Source organism: Apus apus, chromosome 1 (genome assembly GCF_020740795.1).
Source record: "Apus apus isolate bApuApu2 chromosome 1, bApuApu2.pri.cur, whole genome shotgun sequence".
NCBI lineage: Eukaryota > Metazoa > Chordata > Aves > Apodiformes > Apodidae > Apus > Apus apus.
Genome location: NC_067282.1, coordinates 193,769,360 through 193,791,261, shown reverse-complemented (window position 1 = coordinate 193,791,261; position 21,902 = coordinate 193,769,360). Strand labels below are relative to the sequence as shown.

The following is a 21,902-nucleotide window of genomic DNA, read 5'->3' as shown; positions in this document are numbered from 1 at the left end:
CAGTGAAATGAAATGTCGGTTTAGCTGCTTAGTCAGAATTTATTGAGATTGGTTTTACTGTTCACAGTGCCCAAAGGTTTAAAAAAGACAGGAAACTCTTGTTGAGTTCAAAGACAGGAGGGGCTAGCGCACGTACCCAAGTGTTTCAGCTTTTGTGATGACAGTATGTCATCCCCTAACACTAGTGAAAGAAATAAAACCACTCATTCTTTCAAAATGAAAAGTTTTCAAATATCCATATTTCTAGGCTTTAAAAGAAAACATGAAACTTAGAAGCTATTTGCCTTGTTCAATTGGGTTTTAAAAAATGGAGGTGTCTACTGGAGTTACAGAAGTGACCAAGGTTTCAGATCCCATAGACTATCAAAAGGAACCCATTAGGGTCAAATGTCTTAAAATCTAATTACAACCCAAGAGAGTAAAAGTGGCAAAGCATAAATTTTCGAATGTACTGCATGATCAGAAATTATTATTGTCTACCTTTGCCCTTTATTAAATGCCGTGCTGTGACAGGTCTTTAATCTCCAGCTTCCCATTATGCAGAGCTGAACAGCCCAGCCTCGGCCCCCAGCTCGGAGAAGCAGAGCCCCCTGGCCCAGCAGCACAGCCCCCTGGCCCAGCAGAGCCCCCTGGCACAGCAGAGCCCCGTCGCCCAGCACAGCCCTGTCACCCAGCCACCCCCTCCGCAGCCCCTCCAGCTGCAGGGACATGAAAACAGGTAAGAGGGGCTCCAGCCTCTACCTTCCGTGAGGACCACGGGACACCCTGCACTGGGTCTTCGTGCTGTTCTAGCAGCTGTGAGCCACCATCCTCTGTGGGGCTCTGAGGAGCCACGGTTCCCTGGCTGCCCTCCCAGAGCAGGAATTGTGCATGCCAGGAGGATCTGTAGGTCTCATTCAGATATGAAACATGTTACTATGGACAAGCCAGACATCTTCAGAAGGTCATCAGAATCATGTTTGCCATGAAACTAAACACTCAAGTATTGCTTGCTAATAATTTAATTGCTAACATACTTCCTTATATCACTGCAACTTACAATATACAGGTATATCTGATAAATATGTGTATATATATATATCTTTCTGATCGTGAAGTGGCCTTTTCTTTTTCCTTGTCTTACATGTCTTCTTTTTTTTTTTTTTTTTATTAAACTTCTGGACTCAGGAAGATATTTTATATCAGGCTTCATCTATGGTTTATTATTGTCTAGCCAATTCCTCATGTGCAATTTATGCATATGCATTGACAAATTTATCTGTGATGGAAATTAAATGGTAGGGGGATTGAAATTTTGTGACCAGCTGTATTAAAAGCTGCAGATGTAATAAGCACGCTCAGGCTGTGTGATGATACAACTTTCTGTTATCTCTAATCAACACTATTTAGTCTGTGGATTAATTTTTGGCATGTTAAATGAGGCTGATTAGACTGACTGTCTTTATGCTAATCTTGAGTAACCTCATCAAGACCCTCTCCACCAAATAGTAAATGCTGGTTACAGAATTGTAACTTTTTGCTTCTGGATGTACTTGAGTTCAGTTGTGATTTAGGCACTCTGCCCTCTAAGTCTCCTTGTAAGCAGATGTAGCACTTTCACTTACCCAAAATTATTTTCTCTCAATTAGTCACACTTAGCAAATTTCTTTGCCTTATATTTCATTGAAAACATTTTCCAAAAGTGATCATCTCCTAGAAGACATGTTTCTCCAAAAAACAAATTCAAAGCTTTCACAAAGCTCCCTCTGCGTAGTTCTAAGTCAGTACTAAATCTCTGTTGAATTGGGAATTTTCAGAGGGGACCCGTAAACTACATTAATTATAGTTCCAAAAGGAAATTCCACAATAGTTTTACCAAAAAGCATAAGCTATAATTGGTGATCTCATCATTTATACATTCTGCAAAAATTAGTGTCTCTAACTGTAAATAGAAGCATCACCTTCTGGGATACAGCTGTGATTGTATATTGGGAACCTGCCCAAGGACAAATCTTATTCCAGAAATGGGTCCGTTATTGCTAGTTCATATACTATTGTTTTTCGTTATAGTTTAAATGTCATATATATCCACATGTGTTGCTTCTGTATCAAAATACTTTAAGGTATTCAAAACTCTTAGGAATGCTCTCTAGCATTTTTATTTCCAATACAAATAAGGCTCAGCATCACAGTAAGTCTGTTGGGCCCCATCTTCTGTTTACAGGATCATGATTCTGAGTAAAGAAAGTACTAGGATTGTATGTGTATGTGTAGGTCTTATTATGGTTGCCATGTACAGGTTTTAGAAGAACATGTGTCAGTGGGCTGTTTTCATCTTCTCATAAAATGCAAAGGGAAATAGTTGTGATTCTTTTGTGTCTGGGTAGACATTTAGCTAATTAAAGCTAGTGTGTAGGAAGGTTTTCCATAATGTTACTGTAACTGCACTAATAAAGTAATGAAGTTTTGAAACACATCTTGAAACATCTTGAAATGTTAAAACTATTTAGATTATTTTTTCAGAGTAAAAACATGAGTAAACACAATGCTTTCATTCATTCAAAAGGTGGATAGTTTGGTAGTAAGTATGGTGGGTATTTTCACATGCCGTTTCATCTTCCAGATAAGCAAGGTAAGTGGGAATCAGGATGCTTTTCCTGCTCCCGTTCCTCTGAGCTTATCCTGATGTCACTGGTATGAGCTGGAAAACTGCACAGTATGTCCCAAGAGAAAACTGCTTTTGTCTGTGTTTCAAAAGAGCTCACTGGGTTCAGATGCCTTCACTATTGACCCTTAAAAGTTTTTCTTCTCTGTGAAAATTTATTTCATGCAATTTTGCAGTCGGGTAGTTTGCCTTTACTCCTCAGCACGGTGTGTTGTGGGAAACGGTTCTTCTTCCCCCTTGGCATCAGCTCACAACACATGTATTGCACATTCTTAGCATTTCACCACTTTCTGAAACAAAGTTGTTTTGGCTTTCTCAGTTACAGGTCGGAAGTGAAAGCCAGACAAGATGTGAAGCCTGATATCCGGCAGCCTCCTTTCACAGACTACAGGCAATCCTCAACCGATTACCGGCAGCCGCCCCTGGACTACCGGCACCCCCCGGTGATGGATTATCAGCAGCCTCCACCTCTCGACTACAGGCAGCCACCCTTGATAGATTACAGGCAGCATTCACCCGACACCAGGCAGTACCCTCTGTCAGAGTACAGGCAGCCCCAGGTACAAACTGAAGTACTCACAGTCCCCCTGAACAGAAAGCATCAGCTCTGCTGGGAGAGATCGTGTACATTAGGGAAAAAAACAATGATGTTAGAGAAGAAAAAGGCACCTTTAGTCTTTTAGCTCTGACTTACTAAATCTCTGTAGAGGAAATTACTTCAAAACCATTAATATTAATGAAGTACTATATGATCTGTCAAGTAACACTACATTTATAATTGTATTTATATATATATATATATATATATATATATATAAAACACGTTAAATAGATGGTATTTTTAAGGTGCTGGAGAGTTACAACAAAACTTGTAAAACAAGCTGCCTTTGCATCAGCAGGGAAACTTGATTTTTTATTCCTAGGGATATAATATAGTGGATGTACTTAGGTCAGATTGCATTTCTACAGCTTTATTTAAAAATGAAGATTTTCTCTAATCTGAATAAACAAATAAATGAACAAATATGAATCCTGACATAAAATTACACTTCTGTTGGTAATAGTCTGGATGAGGAGAAACTAGCTTGTGTGGCTGTTTTCTTTAACACCAGGCATGATCTTACAAATTCAAAGAAATAAACCTTAGATGAAGAGTTTTATTGCCTTGGACAAGACTCTGGTCATAAGAAATATTTACTGACAGCTGTGAAGGCTTGAGGATTTAGCCCAAAGTTCAGACTTTCAAAAAAATCCTCCTTTCCTCTTACATAAAAACAGAAAAAAACAGAGACCAGAAAAGTATTAAATAACAGAATGGAAACTTCTGGACAATATATGCTGCAACCAAATGTAGACATAGATGGTTTCTATATCTACATTTTCAAAGCCAGACACATAAACTGGATCAATGAAAACATCCAAATTCTTAAATGAGTTCCAGAGAACCCTCTCATCACTTTATGCATTTCCGTACCTAAATAGCAAATCCTTATCCCTATGAGCATACCCTGTAAGATGCTTCTTAGCATCTGGAGAGAGATGCTTAAACTGTCTTTCTCACTATCTCCAGTTTAATTCTCTAACCACTGATCTACTCATCCCAAACTTGTTCTTATTTTCCTCCTTCTCCCATGGCTCTTGCACTTCTGGCTGCCAATGGACCAGAAGCAACAGTGCGAGGACCTACCCAGACCCCTGCATGGTGCTGGTAGTTAGTCTTGGTCCACCAAGAAAAAGCTGGAAAGATTAATATCAGTCTCTGCAGAACACATAACGGGTGAAACTCTCATCTCCTACTTCTCACCTTCTCCTCAAGTAACTTTTAACAGTGACTTTGAGAGCTGCTGTACTTTGTGACTCCATGCGGTCCAGTCTGCTGATCATGTGAAGTTCTACTGGGAACTTAGGAGATGTCTCTCCTGCTAATTTTAAGTTGTGCTGATGCTTATACAGAAGCTGCTCACTTGTCAAATCAGCACTTCTGCAAAAACACTTTCACTCGGGTGCCATGAAACTATTGAGGGTCAACATGGAGACCATCCAGAGAGCTTTTGGTACCACGCAACTACTGAAGATGCCCTGTCAGAATGGTTTATACTTTGGCATTTACATTTTGCTAAAGTCTCTTTCCAGAAATGGCCAAAGTCTGTCAGTGCAGAAGTATACTTTGAAGATCCCTTTACTTGTATCAGTTGGATAGATGCATTTTTGAAGAGATATATTTTAAAGTTCTCCTGAATGTAGAACATTACACACATATGGTTAATTTTTCTTCCATTTTGCTTATGCCTATACAGGACTTTGATTATTTCACCGTTGATTTGGAGAAAGGAGCCAAAGGTTTTGGGTTTAGCATTCGAGGAGGAAGGGAGTACAAAATGGATTTGTATGTGTTGAGGTTAGCAGAAGATGGACCAGCAATAAGAAATGGAAGGATGAGGGTAAGTAAAAATGTTTTTCAACATTTACAGATATCTGTAAGCAGTTTTTTCATCTCTCATCAGGTTTTAAATAGTCAATGCCAAGTACCTCTAATAGCGTAAATGTGTTCTGTAGGAGTTCAGGAGATTACTTGACATATATAGTAGGTCTGTTTAGTTTTTTTGCAGAATAAATGTATTCTTTCTTGTTGATAGTATATTTTACTGTGTTACACAATCCTGCATTGGTAGAAATCATAGTAGCACTACATCCAAATACTGAAACTAAAAGCATTCACTTAAGAAATTTCATTATAAAATATAAAAATACATGTTCCATATAGGAAAAATAACTTAATAAAAAAATAGATATTTTTTAATCTGAGGAACTGTAAGTTCATTACGTTTGCTGATACCTTGCAGAATAGTGAGCACACAAAAAGGAGAAGGCGAGAACATAAGTGAAAGAGACATTAAAAGGGTTGTTTAGGTATCTAATAATTGCAGCCTTGATGCGCCAATATTTGATTATAAAGATGTGCAATGGAAACTGTGTTCTGTACAGTAGTAATAGCAGATTTTGCAAAAGTTATGGTTGTTGCACAGATTTTGCTTCATGATCCTAACTATCTCATCAAGCTTGACTTCACACTGAAAGAGCATTGTCATGGGTCTAAATATACAATAGAGACTTTCTGTATATAAGTCAGGAATTTTAGTATGCTTCAAATCACCCTTGACTTGCCCACTTTGTAGAAGTGTAGAATCCAGTTAATTCTCAGCCATACCATGGAGTGCAAACCCCTGGCACTGGGAGCTCCAAAAGGGAACACTGGCGTAAGCAGTCCCTGTGACAGGGAAAACAAGGGGCAAGCAGGCAGGCAACTGGTGACTGAGAAATACTCCCACAGTATTTGTTGTGTGAAATGCAGATGAATTCATGCTGCAGCTAGAACTTTAACTTAAAAGTATCTTCTCTGGTAATTGTTTTCATTCTTTACTGTAGCACTATCATATCCCATTGCTCTTACTGAAAAGCCATAAGCAAGATGTACTTTAGCAACCACAATGTGATTAAAGATGAGAAAAAAGTTGTGCTTTTAATAAGCTCTGGAGTCACAAAATTGGAAACATATGGCTAAGACTACCAAACAAAATAAAAACAATGCCTTTGAAGAGGATTGACTTAAAATAATAACTTCTATTAGGCAGAAAACTAATCTATAAAAAGCTGTACATCATTTGAACAAACAGAATAAAGTTAGATTATTCACTGTGTGAATAACTGAAATATAAAAAGCATGTAACACAAATCCAAATATTTTTTCAATTTCATTAGAGAAAGTCCTTTATCTTATAATGAAAAATCTCAAATGTCTTTTCTAAAATAATTTCAAAGCTTTTTTCTTTTTTTTTTTTATGTGGCCACAATACAAAGCCAAGTGTTATTTTGGCCAGATAGTTGTGACTGAGGCTCTTCTCCCTTTTTAAAGCATCATTCTCTGGAATCAGTTTTACCCTCTAGCTTTGTCACCAAGCCTTCTGTTGTACTCTTCTGTTGAACAGCCATTTTAACCTGACAGTCACAGGTTTGGAACTTGCAAGACTTTTATCTCCAGTGACTTGTAACTGATGGGCAGCAGGAGCTCAAGAAACAGCTCCTTCAAAAACAAAAAATAGAAAACCAAAACAAATAATAATTGCTGAAAGGAATATGCTATATAGAGAGATGATCAAAGGAAGCAGAGTTCTGTACCAATATCTCCTTTCCTCAGTTTACATCTGCTGTTATAATGCATGTTCATTGCCATGTCTTGGCTGGGACCACCAGCCTATTTGCTGCAGTTCTGTCTCTCTCTGTTTCACATATGCATCTCTGAGGCAACTCAGTGCTGCTTGCCTCACGTACCATGTTCTCTAAAGATCAGATTCTCTGATCCTTTCAGCACTGGGGACAGTAAAATATACTTTTGTGGCAGGATCTTACCAGGAGCAATTTTCCAGCTAATAGTTATTCTCATGATCTATTTATCTCCATTATTGTTTTCCTTCTTGTTTCCTCCTCCTTGAACAGCCTTCTTTGATTTCCCTGGAGCCTTCACAGAAAAACGTGAAGCAGATAAGGTGCAGATCATGCCCATAGAAAGAAATAATGCACATAACTCCATCATTATTCTCACTCACAAAGTCAAGAAAAGAAAAAATAAACCAGCTAAGCTGTTGAAAAAAAGTGAATCATATAATGAAACATTACCTGTAAAGCATTTAGATGCAATAAGCAAATGTATTCCACAAAAAACATTTTGTTGTCAGTCTAGTTGTAGCCAGCAAAAGCCCTGATAAAGGCATATTCATATTGATATAAATCTTTCTGCTTTATAGAAATAAATAAAGGAATATAAAGTACCTTAAATCAATAGAGCTACATTTACACTGCTGTGTTTATAAATTTGTATAATTGAAGCACTGCAATCCCTAACAGCTCCAGATAGACAAGTCAAAGTCAGCATGTTGTACTCTGTTAGTGGGCACTGCAAAACCATAGTGATGGGATGAGCCCAACAGCTATATTCCAACTGGACACCTGTTAAAAAATCTGAAAGTCTATCAGCAAACATTCAAAAGATTCTGAGGTTTAAGTACATGTAACAGTGTTGTGCATTACAGGTGCAGAGTATAAAAGTAAAGAAGTAAAAGCTAGGATTATAGAAAATCAGATTTAAATGAAGAACTGGTATGGAACTTTTGTAAAGGAAAACAGGGTAGATCCATTACTTAGGAAGGTAAGTATGAAAGGAATACAATATACCAATAGCAGGAGCAAGCAACGATGAAACAACATGAAGAAAGTGATATCAAAATCAAGACATCCTGATGACACTTCTAGTTCCATCTTCAGGGTTTTATGAACTCCAGTGAAGCTTGGGTGCAGATGAGAGAACAGGCTCATACTGCAAGCACTGGAAGTGATGGTCTTCCACTGACCTTGCCAGAACTGTCTGGATATGAAAAGATTGATGGAAGGCAGAAAAAGGTTTAATGAAGTCTGTTTTCACATCACCATTTCCAATCACAAGTCCTGGTCTTCATTCCCACTGGGTATGACATGCTAGGCCCTTTGTGGTTTTATTAGAAACAAATCCATGGAGGAACATTCCATTTTAGGATTACAGGATCTAAAATAGTCTTTAATTGCCTTTCATGTCTGTTGGAGCTTTTTACTTTGATTTTCTGCAGAATTGTTCTGGGAACCAGAAAGGTGAAAGACTAGTGAGTTGATGTCATACAGAGTTCATCTATCTCACCAGCGTGCTGCTTTCTACCCAGGGATCCCTTTCTGACAGCCTGTATAGGCACTGCCTGTGTCTTCAGGTTCAACAAATTATTCCCTTAAAAACAGTTCTAAAGCTTTCAAAGGCTTATTACACTGTTCTTAGTTGTGCCACTTTTACATACACGGAGTCATTTATTTGGGCTCATGAGCTCTGCTTCTGCAGAAAGCCCAAGCATACTAATGTAGCTTGGATTCATCTAACACTAGACACAGAAAGGAATTGTCCATCAAAGAACCTAGAAGTCTATAGGAATAACTTCACATGCGTCCTCTGCTTGCATTGTTGGCAAGTTCTTCTCAATCAGTGCTAGAGAGCCACAGCCACAATTGTGTAGCTTCATATAAAACTATGTCAGGTTATATACCACAACTAACTTCAGCAGGATTTTACTGCAATTCATGGATAAAATGTATGGAGATTCCTGTCAGAAGACCTCTGTAGGGGGAAACCTCATTGCTACACTGAAAGTAAATACAGATTCCTCTTAATGTTGACAGCTGAGCCAAGCTACAATGGTGAATTCTGAAAAGCCTACCACAGCAAAGGTTTACAGAACTTGAAATTTGTGACTCAAAATACTTCCAGTAAACTAAATGAATTTTCACAAAGAGCAAGATGTCTTGCAAATTAGGAGTAACAAAAAGTTTCATTATGTCTAAGTAAAAGACTACGGAGGAAAACATAATTGTGCAAAACTTTAAATGGCAGATAGACTCACTGAGAGCTCCAAGTTCTAAAATTTTATCTCCACCTTCCTTTCCTCTTCAGGATGAGGGAGTATCAGAAATATAAGACTCTGTGTCCACACCATGGCGAAAAATGACTAAATAGGACATGTCTGTGCTGCGTAAGATGAGAAAGTATTTTTTAAAATGCAAGAAAAGTTTGGAGAATTCTTTGTGCCTCTGATATCTTATCCTGAACTGGCAGAGGACTGAACACATCATTACTCTAATCCTCAAGTAATCCTAACATCAGGGAATAAAAAATGAACCTAGTTGGTGATGAGAATACTGAAAAATAAAGCTGCAAGGCCTAGTCTTAGAGCAGAGACAGTATGGTGCACACACCATCAGTGACAGTAGTATTGAGTTGAATCAGACACCAGAGATGAAGGACACAGTCCCCAAGGCCTTTGAAGATTCAAATGCAACTGGCAACAATTTTACAGGTCTATTTAGATAAGGCTCAGAATAACTCATATTTTATACTTGTCTCACATTGAGGAAAATGGTGGGCATAGCTCTGCCTGCAGATCTCTATCCTTTCCTGTCTTAGAGATGGGGTACTCCTGACTGCTCTCAGGACAATTGTTAAGGATGGTCATAGTGTTTGCTAGACATGTGAGATACGATCAGCAGATCTCTTATTGTCTCAAATGATCTCTCCTACAGCCAGCGTGTTTATTGAAACCAGCATCAAAGAGCCTGTGGCTGAGGGCTGCAAAGATAGCGTCTTGCACAAATAGATTTTGTGAATACGAAATTCATGAAGACTGAGGGCAAAATGTGCTATTTTATACACAATGTGCATCTGTGTCATTTTTGTCACTTTGTGAGTTACATCTTTTTTTCACATCTTCCATGAAAGTCATACTTCTCATCTCTGACATTTCTAGTTTCATTGTCTTGTCAACTCATTTTTCTCAGTCCACGTACAGCGGTTATTCCTATCTAGCTTCCTTATACCTCCTAACACTACATTATTTTTCTCATTCTTTTGTAGCTTTTTCTTATGCATTTGCAGAACAGATATCTGAAACACAGGCACTGCAGAATTCTTTATCTTTCATGCTTTGCCTTGGACTCTTCAATCCTTTTTCCTGTTTGTTGCTGTTCCTGGGATCTGTGCCCCTCCTCTTTGTTTCAGTTGCACACAGTTGGAGATAAAAATAGGCAGAAGGCACAGAAACCTCCTACAGTGTCAATCGTCAGCTTCTGTGGTTTTGCATAGGAATTGGTGTGGCCTTGCCAGGTCTGTTCTAAGTTGCCGAGTGACCATGGCAGTGAGACTTACAACAGTAAGCAGCCTGTGCTGTAGACAGCTTGACAGCACTCTGCAAACTACCACAATTTGTGTATTTTGTCCTTTTCCCTGATAACAGAGTTTGCACTGATCTTATGTGTGAATGCAGGTGAATTCGGGAAACTTCATCCACCTACACCAGGAAATATTTCCTAGCAAAAATGGAGACTCCAGCAGCCAAGGGCCAAGGGTCAAAAAAGACAAGCAGACAGGAGGGAATCTGTCTCTTATTTGGAGGGAAACAGAACGAAAGTTTCAAATCATGGAAGGCATAAGCATTACATTTGAACCTGCTGTCAAAACCCACGTATGAGCATTCAACAGCATTTGGAAGTGACTTTTCTCTCTTTGTAAGTCTCTTAAATACAAGATCAGGCAACTTCTGTTTTTCCTTCTGAGAACATGACTTTTGCATTTGTGTTTGCAATAATAGGGATAGAACACCTACGAAACTATTATAACCTGATATTAAAGCCTTCTTTTGAGCCACAGGAGACATAATTTGAAGTCCCCTTTAAAAAAACGAGCAGCCAAGCTTCTGAACAGTGTCATGTGATAGTTGGCTATTGCTAACTATGTCTCCCAGAAGAAAGTATTTAGAATCAGACTAACTCTTTGGGCTTCTCAAAGGAATAGGCAGTATGTAAGCAGAGTTTAACAAGGGAATATAAACCTGTCTTCCCAGAGCAGGACACTCCCCAATGTCTCAAGTCAGACTCCCAGAATTATCTTGAACTATTTCAGGTTCAGTGGATAGACAGGCAAAGTTGAAAAGCAGGCAAAGTTTAGAGCAGATTCAGTTAATTATGTCTCTACAGTGTTTGGAAAGGCTTTTCTGCCGTGTAAAGCAGAAGTCTTTCTCTTTTGTGTTCATCAGGGCTTTTTTCCATTTCAGCTTTCTTGATTGCTTGTTGTTGGGCACTTTTAGCTTGATGTTCATCTAGTCACTTTATCACTGGATCTGTTTATAGCAGACTATGATTTCTAGGTTTTTAAAAGATCTGAGTAATCTGTTTCCACCAATTAACGAATCATTTCCTGTTTGAGGATTGAACATCATACAGCTTTCACAGACACTTCTCTTATGTCCATATCATCATGTGGAAAGCACCATCATTCTTTTTAAAATGTATTTTTAATACCTGTAGTCTTGCAACTCAGAGAGGACAAAACCCAGGCAGAAATGATTGGGCTACCATGTTTACTGGTTTGAGATTCCCATCCTAAATTTTGTACCAGAAAGCACATGCAGTTCCTGTAGTTTCACAGACAGATACTTTCTCCTAATCTTTGTGATTCCACTCTCCATGTATTACTGCTGTATTTCTTCAGTTCCCTCACAACAGAGTCTTTGGAGGGTTATCTGAGCTTTTTGTAGTCCTGTTGCCAAAGAAAAGGGGCAAATATGAAAAAGCACTGATCATGAGCAGGACTGATTGTTTCCTGTCAGAGACCATCCAATAAAAGCTCAAAAGGAGGAATGAATTATTTTTTACTCTATAGCAAATGAAAATCTATAGGAGTGTGTTGCCGTGTAGACCCTGCAATTTGCACTGTCTCCTCACTGGTATTGAGCCTCTTCTAGATTTCATATATTAGCCCCATGCTAAAGGGTTATTTCTTACAGTCTGCAGTGAAATACACCTGAGGTTGCTGTCAGTAAATACAGTAGAGCAAGAAGTTGCTCAGCTTAGCTTGACAGTGATTAGAGAAATTAGTATTAAAAATAGGAGGCAAGCAGTTGTCACACAGTAGAGACAATGGATGACAGATACAGACATTGCTTTATCCAATCAAGAAAGCTGCAGCAAGGAAATGAAAAGGCAAGAACGGTTTGATCAATCATGACCTTCTTAAAAACATTTAGGGCAGTTGTTGTATCAAAACATTAACCAAGGCTTGGCCAGTGCAATCCTTAATTTTAGTTGCAGTAAACTAAGACTCCTATTTTGGATCAGAAAGCAAGCTGAAGGCTTTGAGATACATTGCTGAGTGACTCCTGTGGATCTCCAGGTCTTAAAAGGCAGTGAAGTCCAATGTTCACAGTAATGGAGAAAAGTGCATATTGCTGTTGGTAGGTAGGCCCCAAAAGTCAAAAAGGTCTTCTTCAGGTGGTGTGCTGAGAGCAACAGGGAGTCAGCTGCTGAGTGTTTGACATGAGTGAGGGCTTGAGAAAGCTGTCAGAAACCCCACTGAAAAGTCACTAGTATTTAGATATAAAATATTGACATTATGCTGATGTATACAGGACAGAAGTACACACCAGGACCATACAGTGCTCCACCAGCCTCTGTTTGACTGAGGTTTTGTGCACACATCTGAAAGACAAATGCCTGTGGAGTGATTCATGTCAGTTAAGTAGCCAATCTTTTCTAGTAAGTAGCACTTACTCTTAAAACCTGCAGCACACCTGGCTCACTTTATGCAGCAATGTAAATCTTACCTTCCTCGTAAGCATTCAGTGAATGTCAACACTGTCATTACAACGGAGCACAAAGACAAAGACATTCTTAGTCCCATCCATTTATTTTGTGATTTGTGATCCATCTGAACCATACAGGAAGGCTCTAGCTGTGCTTTCCCACCAAATTGCGTGTCCCTTTGGGGTAATCTCATTCACACACCAATTCCCTACTACATACATCACTGTCCAACCTCCCTTGTAGTGAGACAAGGTGTGATTGATCTGAACATGGGGAATTCAACTGGGATACTCGAGCATATGAGCTGTACACTAGCCCATAGCAAGAGGAGCTTAGTGTAGGGTCAGTGTAATTGGCAGAACTCAGGAAGAATATTGACATGCAGACATAAAGCTGATCAACATTCTTGTGTTTGCACAACAAAGGAATGAAAGCTGAGGTCCTCAGGGATCCTGAATATATTTTGACAGTATAACACTTAATGAAACAAGAGTGAATTAACTGTATGTGAACAATTATTCAGCATTTCTCCAGAAAGCTGTGTGCATTTTAGAATTTGTTTCAGAAAGGTAAGGAGAAAGAATGTTCCTCTCACACATGTAGCTAATATCATTCAAGCAAAAATTTACTCAATTTGGCATAATCAAGGCTTCCTTGTAACTCTGTGCCTAACAGGAAAATCCTTCAAACCAGCTGTGAGAAAGAACGAAGTAATAATTTTGCTAAAACTTGTTCAGTATGAAATGCTAAGACTACTTAGTTGGCAGGCAGGTACTGTATTTAAATCTGTATTTTATGGAAGATTTAGAAATGTTTTCAGGTCTAAAATATTAGCTATCCCTCACTCAAAATAATTAAGAATCAAGAGTGTTAGAAAAAAATAAACACACCAAATGAAGCCACTCTGACAACTAAAACATTTTTCCAAGCAACAGGAATTATAGATGCAGCCTCTCTTCTGTCTTCTCTCAAACAGCAACAAGTAGAAACTGGGGAAGCTCACCTATGAAGGTAAAAGGATACAGATATTAGAGCCATTCCTATGGCTCTGCCAGCCCAGTATCTTCACTCACACAAGGACAAGAAGATTATGCTTAGGAAAGAAGTACAGGACAAATACAAAATGATTCTTCACTAGGTGTGACAACATCCAAGTCCCTGACAATCAGCAGTTCACAGATTTTTTTTTTATTATTTTTTTTTTTAATGCTAGAATTTTCACATTTAGTATCTAGGAGTATTTTTTATCCATTTATTTGAATTTGCTCATGCTTTGGACACCCTTATATACTATGTCAATTGATTGCAAAACGAAATGCTTCCATTGTTTGAAGGAAGATCCTTTTTTTGTTTGTAGCTACAATTTCATAACCTTATGATCGCTTCATTCTTCATACTGTTCCATATTCTCTTGACCTATGTCATATCCACCTTTTTCCCACTGAAGCTTACCAGTCTATGTCATCTGGCCTCATAAAAGAGCTGTTCTTTTCCTCTGACCACTCTCATTGTCCCCCTCCAAATCATTTCTCAATCTACCACATTCATTTGGAAGTGGAAGAACCAGAACATGTCGGCAGTTTTCAAGGTTTTTATGCTCCTAAATGATATAATGATGGTTTCTCCTTTATTCTCTATTCTTTCCCTAGCAGTTAATATTCTGTTTGCTTCTCTGACTGGACTGACAGTTTCAACAAACTAATCACAAAGACTATGAGATCTGTCTCTTTAGTGGTAATGGTCAATTTAGAGCCATTATGTATGTCATTTTCTACATGTACTCAGTGCTTAGCACTTAGCACCACTGAATTTCACCTGCTGCTGTAACACACAATATTGTGCTATCTTTTTACAGATTTTGACTTTAAGTTTAAATTTTACAATCCTGTATGGTATTATGCTTCCTGCAACTCTTGTCACCCCAATCTTCAACATCTTCACCACACCATTTACAAATATGCTGAACAGAATAATCACTATAGTAAGGTCTTTTGATTGTGAAAATTGACCCCTTATTTAAAGGGTGTTTTTTTTCCTGGAATTTAATCTCTTACCTAGAAGACCCTGTTCTTTCTCATCCCACAGCAGAGCCTTTACTGAAGGCTTTACTGTTAAAAGCTTTCTGAAAATGTCAGTATACTAACCAGATCACATTTATCAATATACTCACTGAGAGCTCCAGTGACCTGCAATAGATCTGTGAGGAATGGCTTCCCTCTACAATAGCCACACTGACTCTTCCCCACTATATCATCATTATCTATGTGCCAACTAACCCTCACCATCCTTATTGCTTCCTTCCATCTGCTCAGTTGAACATGAGGCTCAATTGGTTACTATCCAGGACCATCCTTAAAGACTCATGCCACACTTGTCACTTCCCATTCTTCTGGTATTTGGCAATTTACTGTTTCAGGCAGTAGACTACAACCTGTAGCTACTGGTTCAGCAGCTTCATATCCAAGTTCCTTTAGAGTGGAGGATGAAAACCATCTACTTCTGGTGGTTTCTTACTACCCTTTTCATTAGTTTCTTATAAAATCTTTGCCATTGACCCTGTTGTTGAAGTCAGTTCCTCAGACTCACCCCTGTGGTGAGCAGACCCTCTGCAGGGGTTTTGCTGCCCTCCTTTTTGGTGAACACTGATGCAAAGAATTCATCTAACTATTTTCTGTGGTCTTTTCTACCTTGAGCCCAAACTATCTTGTGAGATCGTGGTTCTCTGAGAGGCTCCATACCTCTGGTATGTTTGAAAGTGTATTCTTAGCTTTTACATTTTAGCATTTTTACTCCTCCGAATCTTTTTGTGGTTTTAGGTTTAACTTGTGAGAGAGTATGTTCTTTTCTGTTTTGCTTTCTGGATGCAACTTTGGATGAAGCAGTCTCCATGCCCAGGCTTCTATATAGGTTCTATAAAATTGGCTTGTCAAATCTTGAATTTGTGTTGCTTTTGCCTAATAGAACCTGACTCAGACCATCAAGAAGATACCTGAAAATTTTAATCTGCCTTTTCAACAGCCTCTACTCATTCCCATCCCTAATTGTAGTGGTGAAGTACATGTTATTAATATTACATTATGCTACACTGACTCATCCTAGCTCTCTCTAAAAAAAAAAAAAAGTAATGGTATATCAATTAACTCCAGTAGGTTAATGAATTTTCCTTTTATCTTTGACAGCTTTAATTACAAATACATGGATTATTTTGCAGAAGGCATCAAGTCTACCGTAGTACCAGAAGTCCGCTTTGCTGTCTTGTTAGCCACCCACCACTGCAAACTCCATCTCTCTCTTTGGTACTCCCCATTCTCCACAGACGTGGTCATGCACATTTTCTGCTCTCCAAGCTCTCTTTCAGTAATAGCACTTCTAATGTTTGCCCTCGCTCTATCAGGAGCAGGTTAAAAAGTGAAAAGGGAAAAAAAAGCTGGAGCACCTGCTGAGGAGTGGTGTGAAAGCCGTTTCTTGCTCTGCACCAGCTCAGCTCATGGCCTGTGGCCCCTTTCCTCCCCTTTACAGCAGGAGGCCTGGCATTTCCAGGGATAAGAAGCCTCTGCTGCTGAAACAGCTGGTTGGCTGCAGAAAAAAACTGAATGTCTCTAAACCTTCATGGGTGATTGCCTCAAAAGTGGCACGGGACACATTACTGTACTCCTCCACAGAAAAATGCCATGTCTCTTAATGAGACACCCAGGCTCACATACCTAAAATGCACTGGAGGGAGTCCAAGACTAGAAATACCCTATAGCTCTGCTCAGGCTATACATTACACCTGGGATTTCCAGCCAGTACAGACACACTCCTGGGAGGAAATTTGCCCAGCAGATATCCAGCCTGTGCTTAAATCCAGGCAATTATATTAGGGCTTGACAGGACTTGGAAATTCCCCAAAATAGATATTCTGGACTTGCTATTTAGTCTCCAAGTACAGACAATCTCTCAGCCTTTTGGACTCATTAACAATAACAACAGCAACAAATAATATGCAAAGTGTGTTTCAGTTATAAATATAGAGTGCCCATATAAAAGGAATGAAGTGTAATTAATCTCTATCCCAAGGTTTAATTATAAAATGCATTAATAAAATGACAGATAGCAATGCCCTCTGCACAAATCATTTGAGGCTGCTTTTATCATTAGATTTCCTCATTTAATATAGAATGAAAATATGCATACACAATTAATTTCCTTTCATGCATTTGGGAATGATACCTGCTTAGCGACTGCTCCTTACACGTTGACAGAGGCAAACATACATGAGGCTATCATCAGTAGTTTAAAAGTACATTTGAGAAAGAGAAATCCTCTTTACTACATTAAAGCTACATATATTTCCTTCTGATTTGGCCTGCTTCTGAAATTCCATTTGTATGTATGGTTAGCTTTTTTTAACAAGACAGATAATAATTGCTACAAAATATGGCCAAAACAAAGACTCTGAAGATAAACTCACATATACTAGAGGCACTTTATTCTAATGATTCAGAGAAGCTTTAATTTTTTTTCTAATTAACCTATCAATAGTGATGTCACTTAAACATGCTTTAGGAATATTACCTTCTCATTATTGCCAGAAAACATGCAGCCCAATTTTATAGCTCAGTTGTTCTTACACATGGATGGAGCATCTGAATTAACTTGAACCGAAACTGATTTTTTAAGAGACATTTTGCAAATACACAAACTACTTTCATAATTACATTTGAATCATTAATATTCAAATTTAAAAGCATTAAGAGGGGGGGCAGCATTCCGTGTTTACTTTGTTCTTGCACATTGTAAGAATATAATAGAGGAGAATTCTCTTTATCAAACACCGTCAGGTCAAGAAGAGAACCAGTGGGTTTGGGTAGGCGTTTATCCCAGTCGCTATGGAAAAGCAGCCAGGGCCACATCCTGTAGGAAGAAAGAAACACAATTCAAAATCAATGTGTGTAAAATTGCCAGATTCATAGCTGCAAAGGGTATGTTTCTTCAGAATAAATACAGCTCTGGCAGCAGCTGTGTGAGCTTCCCAGGCTGGCTTGCCAATGCACTTCAAGCTTAAGCTGGTGGGAACGTCTGGAGGGTGCAGAGGTCAATCACTCCTGCTTTGTAGTCTTTGTTGAATACTGCCAGGAAAGTTACGAACCAGACCTGATCCCAGTTCAAGGGGTGTCCCACCATGCAGGGCCTGCCTGTTGGAGTGGGAAAGAGTCCATCAGCTCATTTTGCATGACCAGGCACCAGCCTCGCAAAGGGACACATTGACTGCACCTCTGTGCACGGGTCCCTTATAACAACATCTTCAAATTAACATTCCTTCCAAAGAGACGAAGGCAATGTGTGGATTTGTGAGATGAAAATGTTGGATTTCAAGGGCTGTGTTCTTAGTTTTCCCTGCTATTTTTTGATTAAAAACTTGGTGATTAGGGTGCATGTATCCTCTCAGGCTGTCATGCAAAAAATGTGCCTGGAGAGCATGGGAGCTGAAGGTGTTATTTTAGGATGGCTAACTCTCCAGATTTGGGGAACTGTTTTTTTCTGTTCATTTACTGACAAAAATGAAACCCAGAAAGTGTAAAATGACAGAGGACCTAAATGCCTCACTAAATGATAACATTGCTACATTGAAGTTTATCTTTTAAAATATTGTGGTGTTTAATCTGAAAAGCTTTCTATCTCCACAGAAGGCAGCTTGCTGAAATGCCTCTTCAAAAAAATGATCTGATATTCAAATGTGTTTCCATCAAAGGAGCTAATGCCACAGGGTCACACCCAATAAAAGATTTAAACACTCAAAGCCTGATGCTGCAATACATGTTTGGTGGCTGGTGTCCCACTAGATGCAGAGGGAAGATTAAATGTGTCAGAATTATATCCAAGCAGTCTGTGAGGAAGCATGTTAGGTAACAAGAAAAGGTAACGTAAATATATTAAAAGACGTGAAGAACAGGGAAAAAAGGTCCATTGCTTGCTGAGAATGCAGAGAAGGCTGAAATAGTCAGTGCTTTCTTTGTATCGGTCTTCATTGAGATGTTCAGAAGGACCATAAACTTACATCACAAAGATGATGTAACGAAGAGAAATTAGCCTAAATCAGAATAAGGAAAACACCACTTAAAGGCTACTTACAGAATCACAGAATGTTAGGGGTGGGAAGGGGCCTTTGGAGATCATCCAGTCCAACCCCCCTACCAGAGCAGGTTCACCTAGAGCAGGTTGCACAGAATGGTGCCCAGATCGATTTTGAATGTCTCCATAGATGCAGATTCCACAGCCTCTCTGAGCAACCTGTTCCAGTGTTCTTCCACCCTCAAAGAAATTCCTCCTCATGTTTAGATGGAACTTCCTATGCTCAAGTTTGTGCCCATTACCTCTTGATTGATATCTCTTGATTTAGATTCAAGTCAGTTGAACATGCTGATGTTCGTGTTTGGTCAATGAGTAAGAGGAAGTAATTTCTAGACTATTAGTAATTATGTCCAAGAATTCATGAAGAACAAGACAGTTAGTAGCAGACTAGAGAAAGGAAAACGTATTCCCTATTTTTCAAGGCAATAATAGAGAAAAGTTCCTTTAACTTTCATTCTCAGCAATAATCTGTGACAAGTTACGAAAAAGTTGAAAAATTCCACCAACATGTTGTCGTGGATGAGATCAACATGAGCCAGCAATCTGTGCTTGCAGCCCAGAAAGCCAACTGTGTCCTGGGTTGCATCAAAAGAAGCAGGTCAAGGGAGCTGATTCTGCCCCTTGGCTCCTGTGAGACCTCACCTTGAGTACTGTGTCCAGTTCTGGAGCCCACAACATAAGAAGGACATGGAGAAAGTCCAGAGGAGGGCCACAGCAATGATCCAAGAGCTGGAGCACCTCTCCTACGAGGACAGGTTGAGGGAGTTGGGGCCATTCAGCCTGGAGAAGAGAAGGCTCCAGGGGGACCTCATAGCGGCCTTCCAGTATCTGAAGGGGCTACAGGAAACCTAGGGAGGGACTTTTCACAAGGGCTTGTGGTGAGAGGACAAGGGGGAATGGATTAAAACTGGAAGAGGGGAGATTTAAGTTCAACTTTAGGAGGAAATTCTTTAGTGTGAGGGTGGTGAAACGCTGGTGCTGGTTCCCCAGGGATGTTGTGGAAGCCTCAACCCTGAAAGTGTTCAAGGCCAGGCTGGATGAGGCTCTGAGCAACCTTGTCTAGTGGGAGGTGTCCCTGCCCTGCATGGCAGATTGGAACTTGATGATCTTGAAGCTCCCTTCCAACTCAAACCACTCTATGATTCTGTGATTTTCATTTTTATTTCTTTGTGAAAAAAAAAGAAAGGAGAACATATGAGGCATCTTCTTTTCACCTTTCAGCACCACCTTGTATGAAATTCACAGAAGGTTGATGGGGAAAGAGACTCAAGGTGAAATCACTATAAAGTGGTTACTGAAAACCATCCCTATTGAAGGCTGGTCTGAATGGTTTGCTTCTGAATAACAAGTGTGAAATTACAAGTGAGGTTCTGAGGTGTCTAGGATGAAACCAGCTTGATTCAATAGTTTCATTAATAATAGGAGACCTATTAGTAAATAATAAAATAAAAATAGCAAATGCCAAGATTCCACTGTCCATAGACAGTTTAAAAGGACCTCAAGGAACTGACTTAGATTTCAAAATGAGAATTTCCTAATAAAACACTCAATCTGATAAAATTCACTGAGGTGCACTGGGCTCAGTTTAGGGCAGAGAAATCAGATGCAAAATGTCAAAAGGAGAATTCCAGCTAACCATGAATTAGAAATCTGATATGTTATAAAAGGGCGAAGGTCTCATGCTGGGAACATTATTACTAAGTGTTTCTCCCACATGGGAACAAGGTGATCATTTTGGTCTGCTCTGTGTACCGCCCACCTTGCTAGTATCTCCAGTTCAGAGACTGTGGGCAGACTTTGAAGGATCCAGAAGAGAAGTGTAGAGAAATGTCATGTGTGGTATAAAAATGCAGGAATCAGCTTTTGATCCTAAAGAAAGACAGTAATGAGGATCCCATATAACAGGCACTGGATTCTTTTCAGACCTGTTTCTGTGCTTACCATTACATCTGGCCTTACCTTGGGTATATCTAAGCTCCTCTTAAACAATCACTGGTTTTAAAAAAAAACAGAAATAGCCCCAAAATATCAAAAAATCTATTCCACAATAGAAAACACAAGAGAGCAAGCACATCTGAATGCCTGGACAGAGAGAAAGCATGCAGCATTGTTTCCTCCCATATCAGACATAGAATAGAATCACAGAATAGCCAAGATTGGAAAAGACCTTCACGATCATCAAGTCCAACCATCCACCTTACAACCCCTAATCACTAAACCATCTTATGAAACACCACATCTACCCTTTTTTGAACACCTCCAGGGAGGGTGCCTCCACCACCTCCCTGGGCAGCCTGTTCCAATGCCTCACCATGCTTTCTGTGAAGAAATTATTTCTAATATCCAATCTGAACCTCTCCTGGCACAACTTGACCCCATTTCTTCTCCTATTGCTGGTCATTAGGGAGAAGAGACCAACACCCACTTCACTACAATCTCCTTTCAGGGAGCTGTAAAGAGCACTGAGGTCTCCCCTCAGCCTCCTCTTCTCCAGACTGAACAGCCGCAGCTCCCTCAGCCTCTCCTAATAAGAGAGGTCCTAATAAGACCCCTAATCAGCCTAGTTGCCCTTCTCTGCACCCTCTCCAGCACCTCGATGTCTTTCACAGAATCAAAGAATCACAGAATCCTAGGGGTTGGAAGGGACCTCCAAAGATCAAGTCCAACCCCCCTGCCAGAGCAGGACAAAAACAAAACAAAACAAAATACACACACCTAGGGCAGATCACTCAGAAAGGCATCCAGGCAGTTCTTGAAAGCCTACAGAGGAGACTCCACAACCCCTCTGGGGAGCCTGTTCCAGTGCTCTGTAACCCTCACAGTAAAGAAGTTCTTCCCCATGTTGAGGTGGAACTTCCTGTGCTTGAGTCCATTGCACCTCGTCCTATCACAGGGCACAAGTGAAAAGGCTTGTCCCTGCCTTCTTGATGCGCAACCCTCA

General features: G+C 39.6%; 1 protein-coding gene across 12 annotated transcripts in view; it reads left to right on the top strand.

Moving 5' to 3' along the window:
- The window catches only part of MAGI2 (membrane associated guanylate kinase, WW and PDZ domain containing 2), a 735,815-nt gene that overhangs the window by 686,837 nt on the left and 27,076 nt on the right, over positions 1–21,902 (top strand). For 7 of the 12 annotated variants that reach the window (XM_051637680.1, XM_051637697.1, XM_051637664.1 and 4 more), the window contains 3 exons: positions 529–718; positions 2,964–3,204; positions 4,942–5,085. In XM_051637680.1, the coding sequence (XP_051493640.1) occupies positions 529–718; positions 2,964–3,204; positions 4,942–5,085 (575 nt within the window). The remainder of the gene's footprint in view (positions 1–528; positions 719–2,963; positions 3,205–4,941; positions 5,086–21,902) is intronic. The other 5 variants (XM_051637734.1, XM_051637673.1, XM_051637654.1 and 2 more) reach the window with 1 other exon arrangement.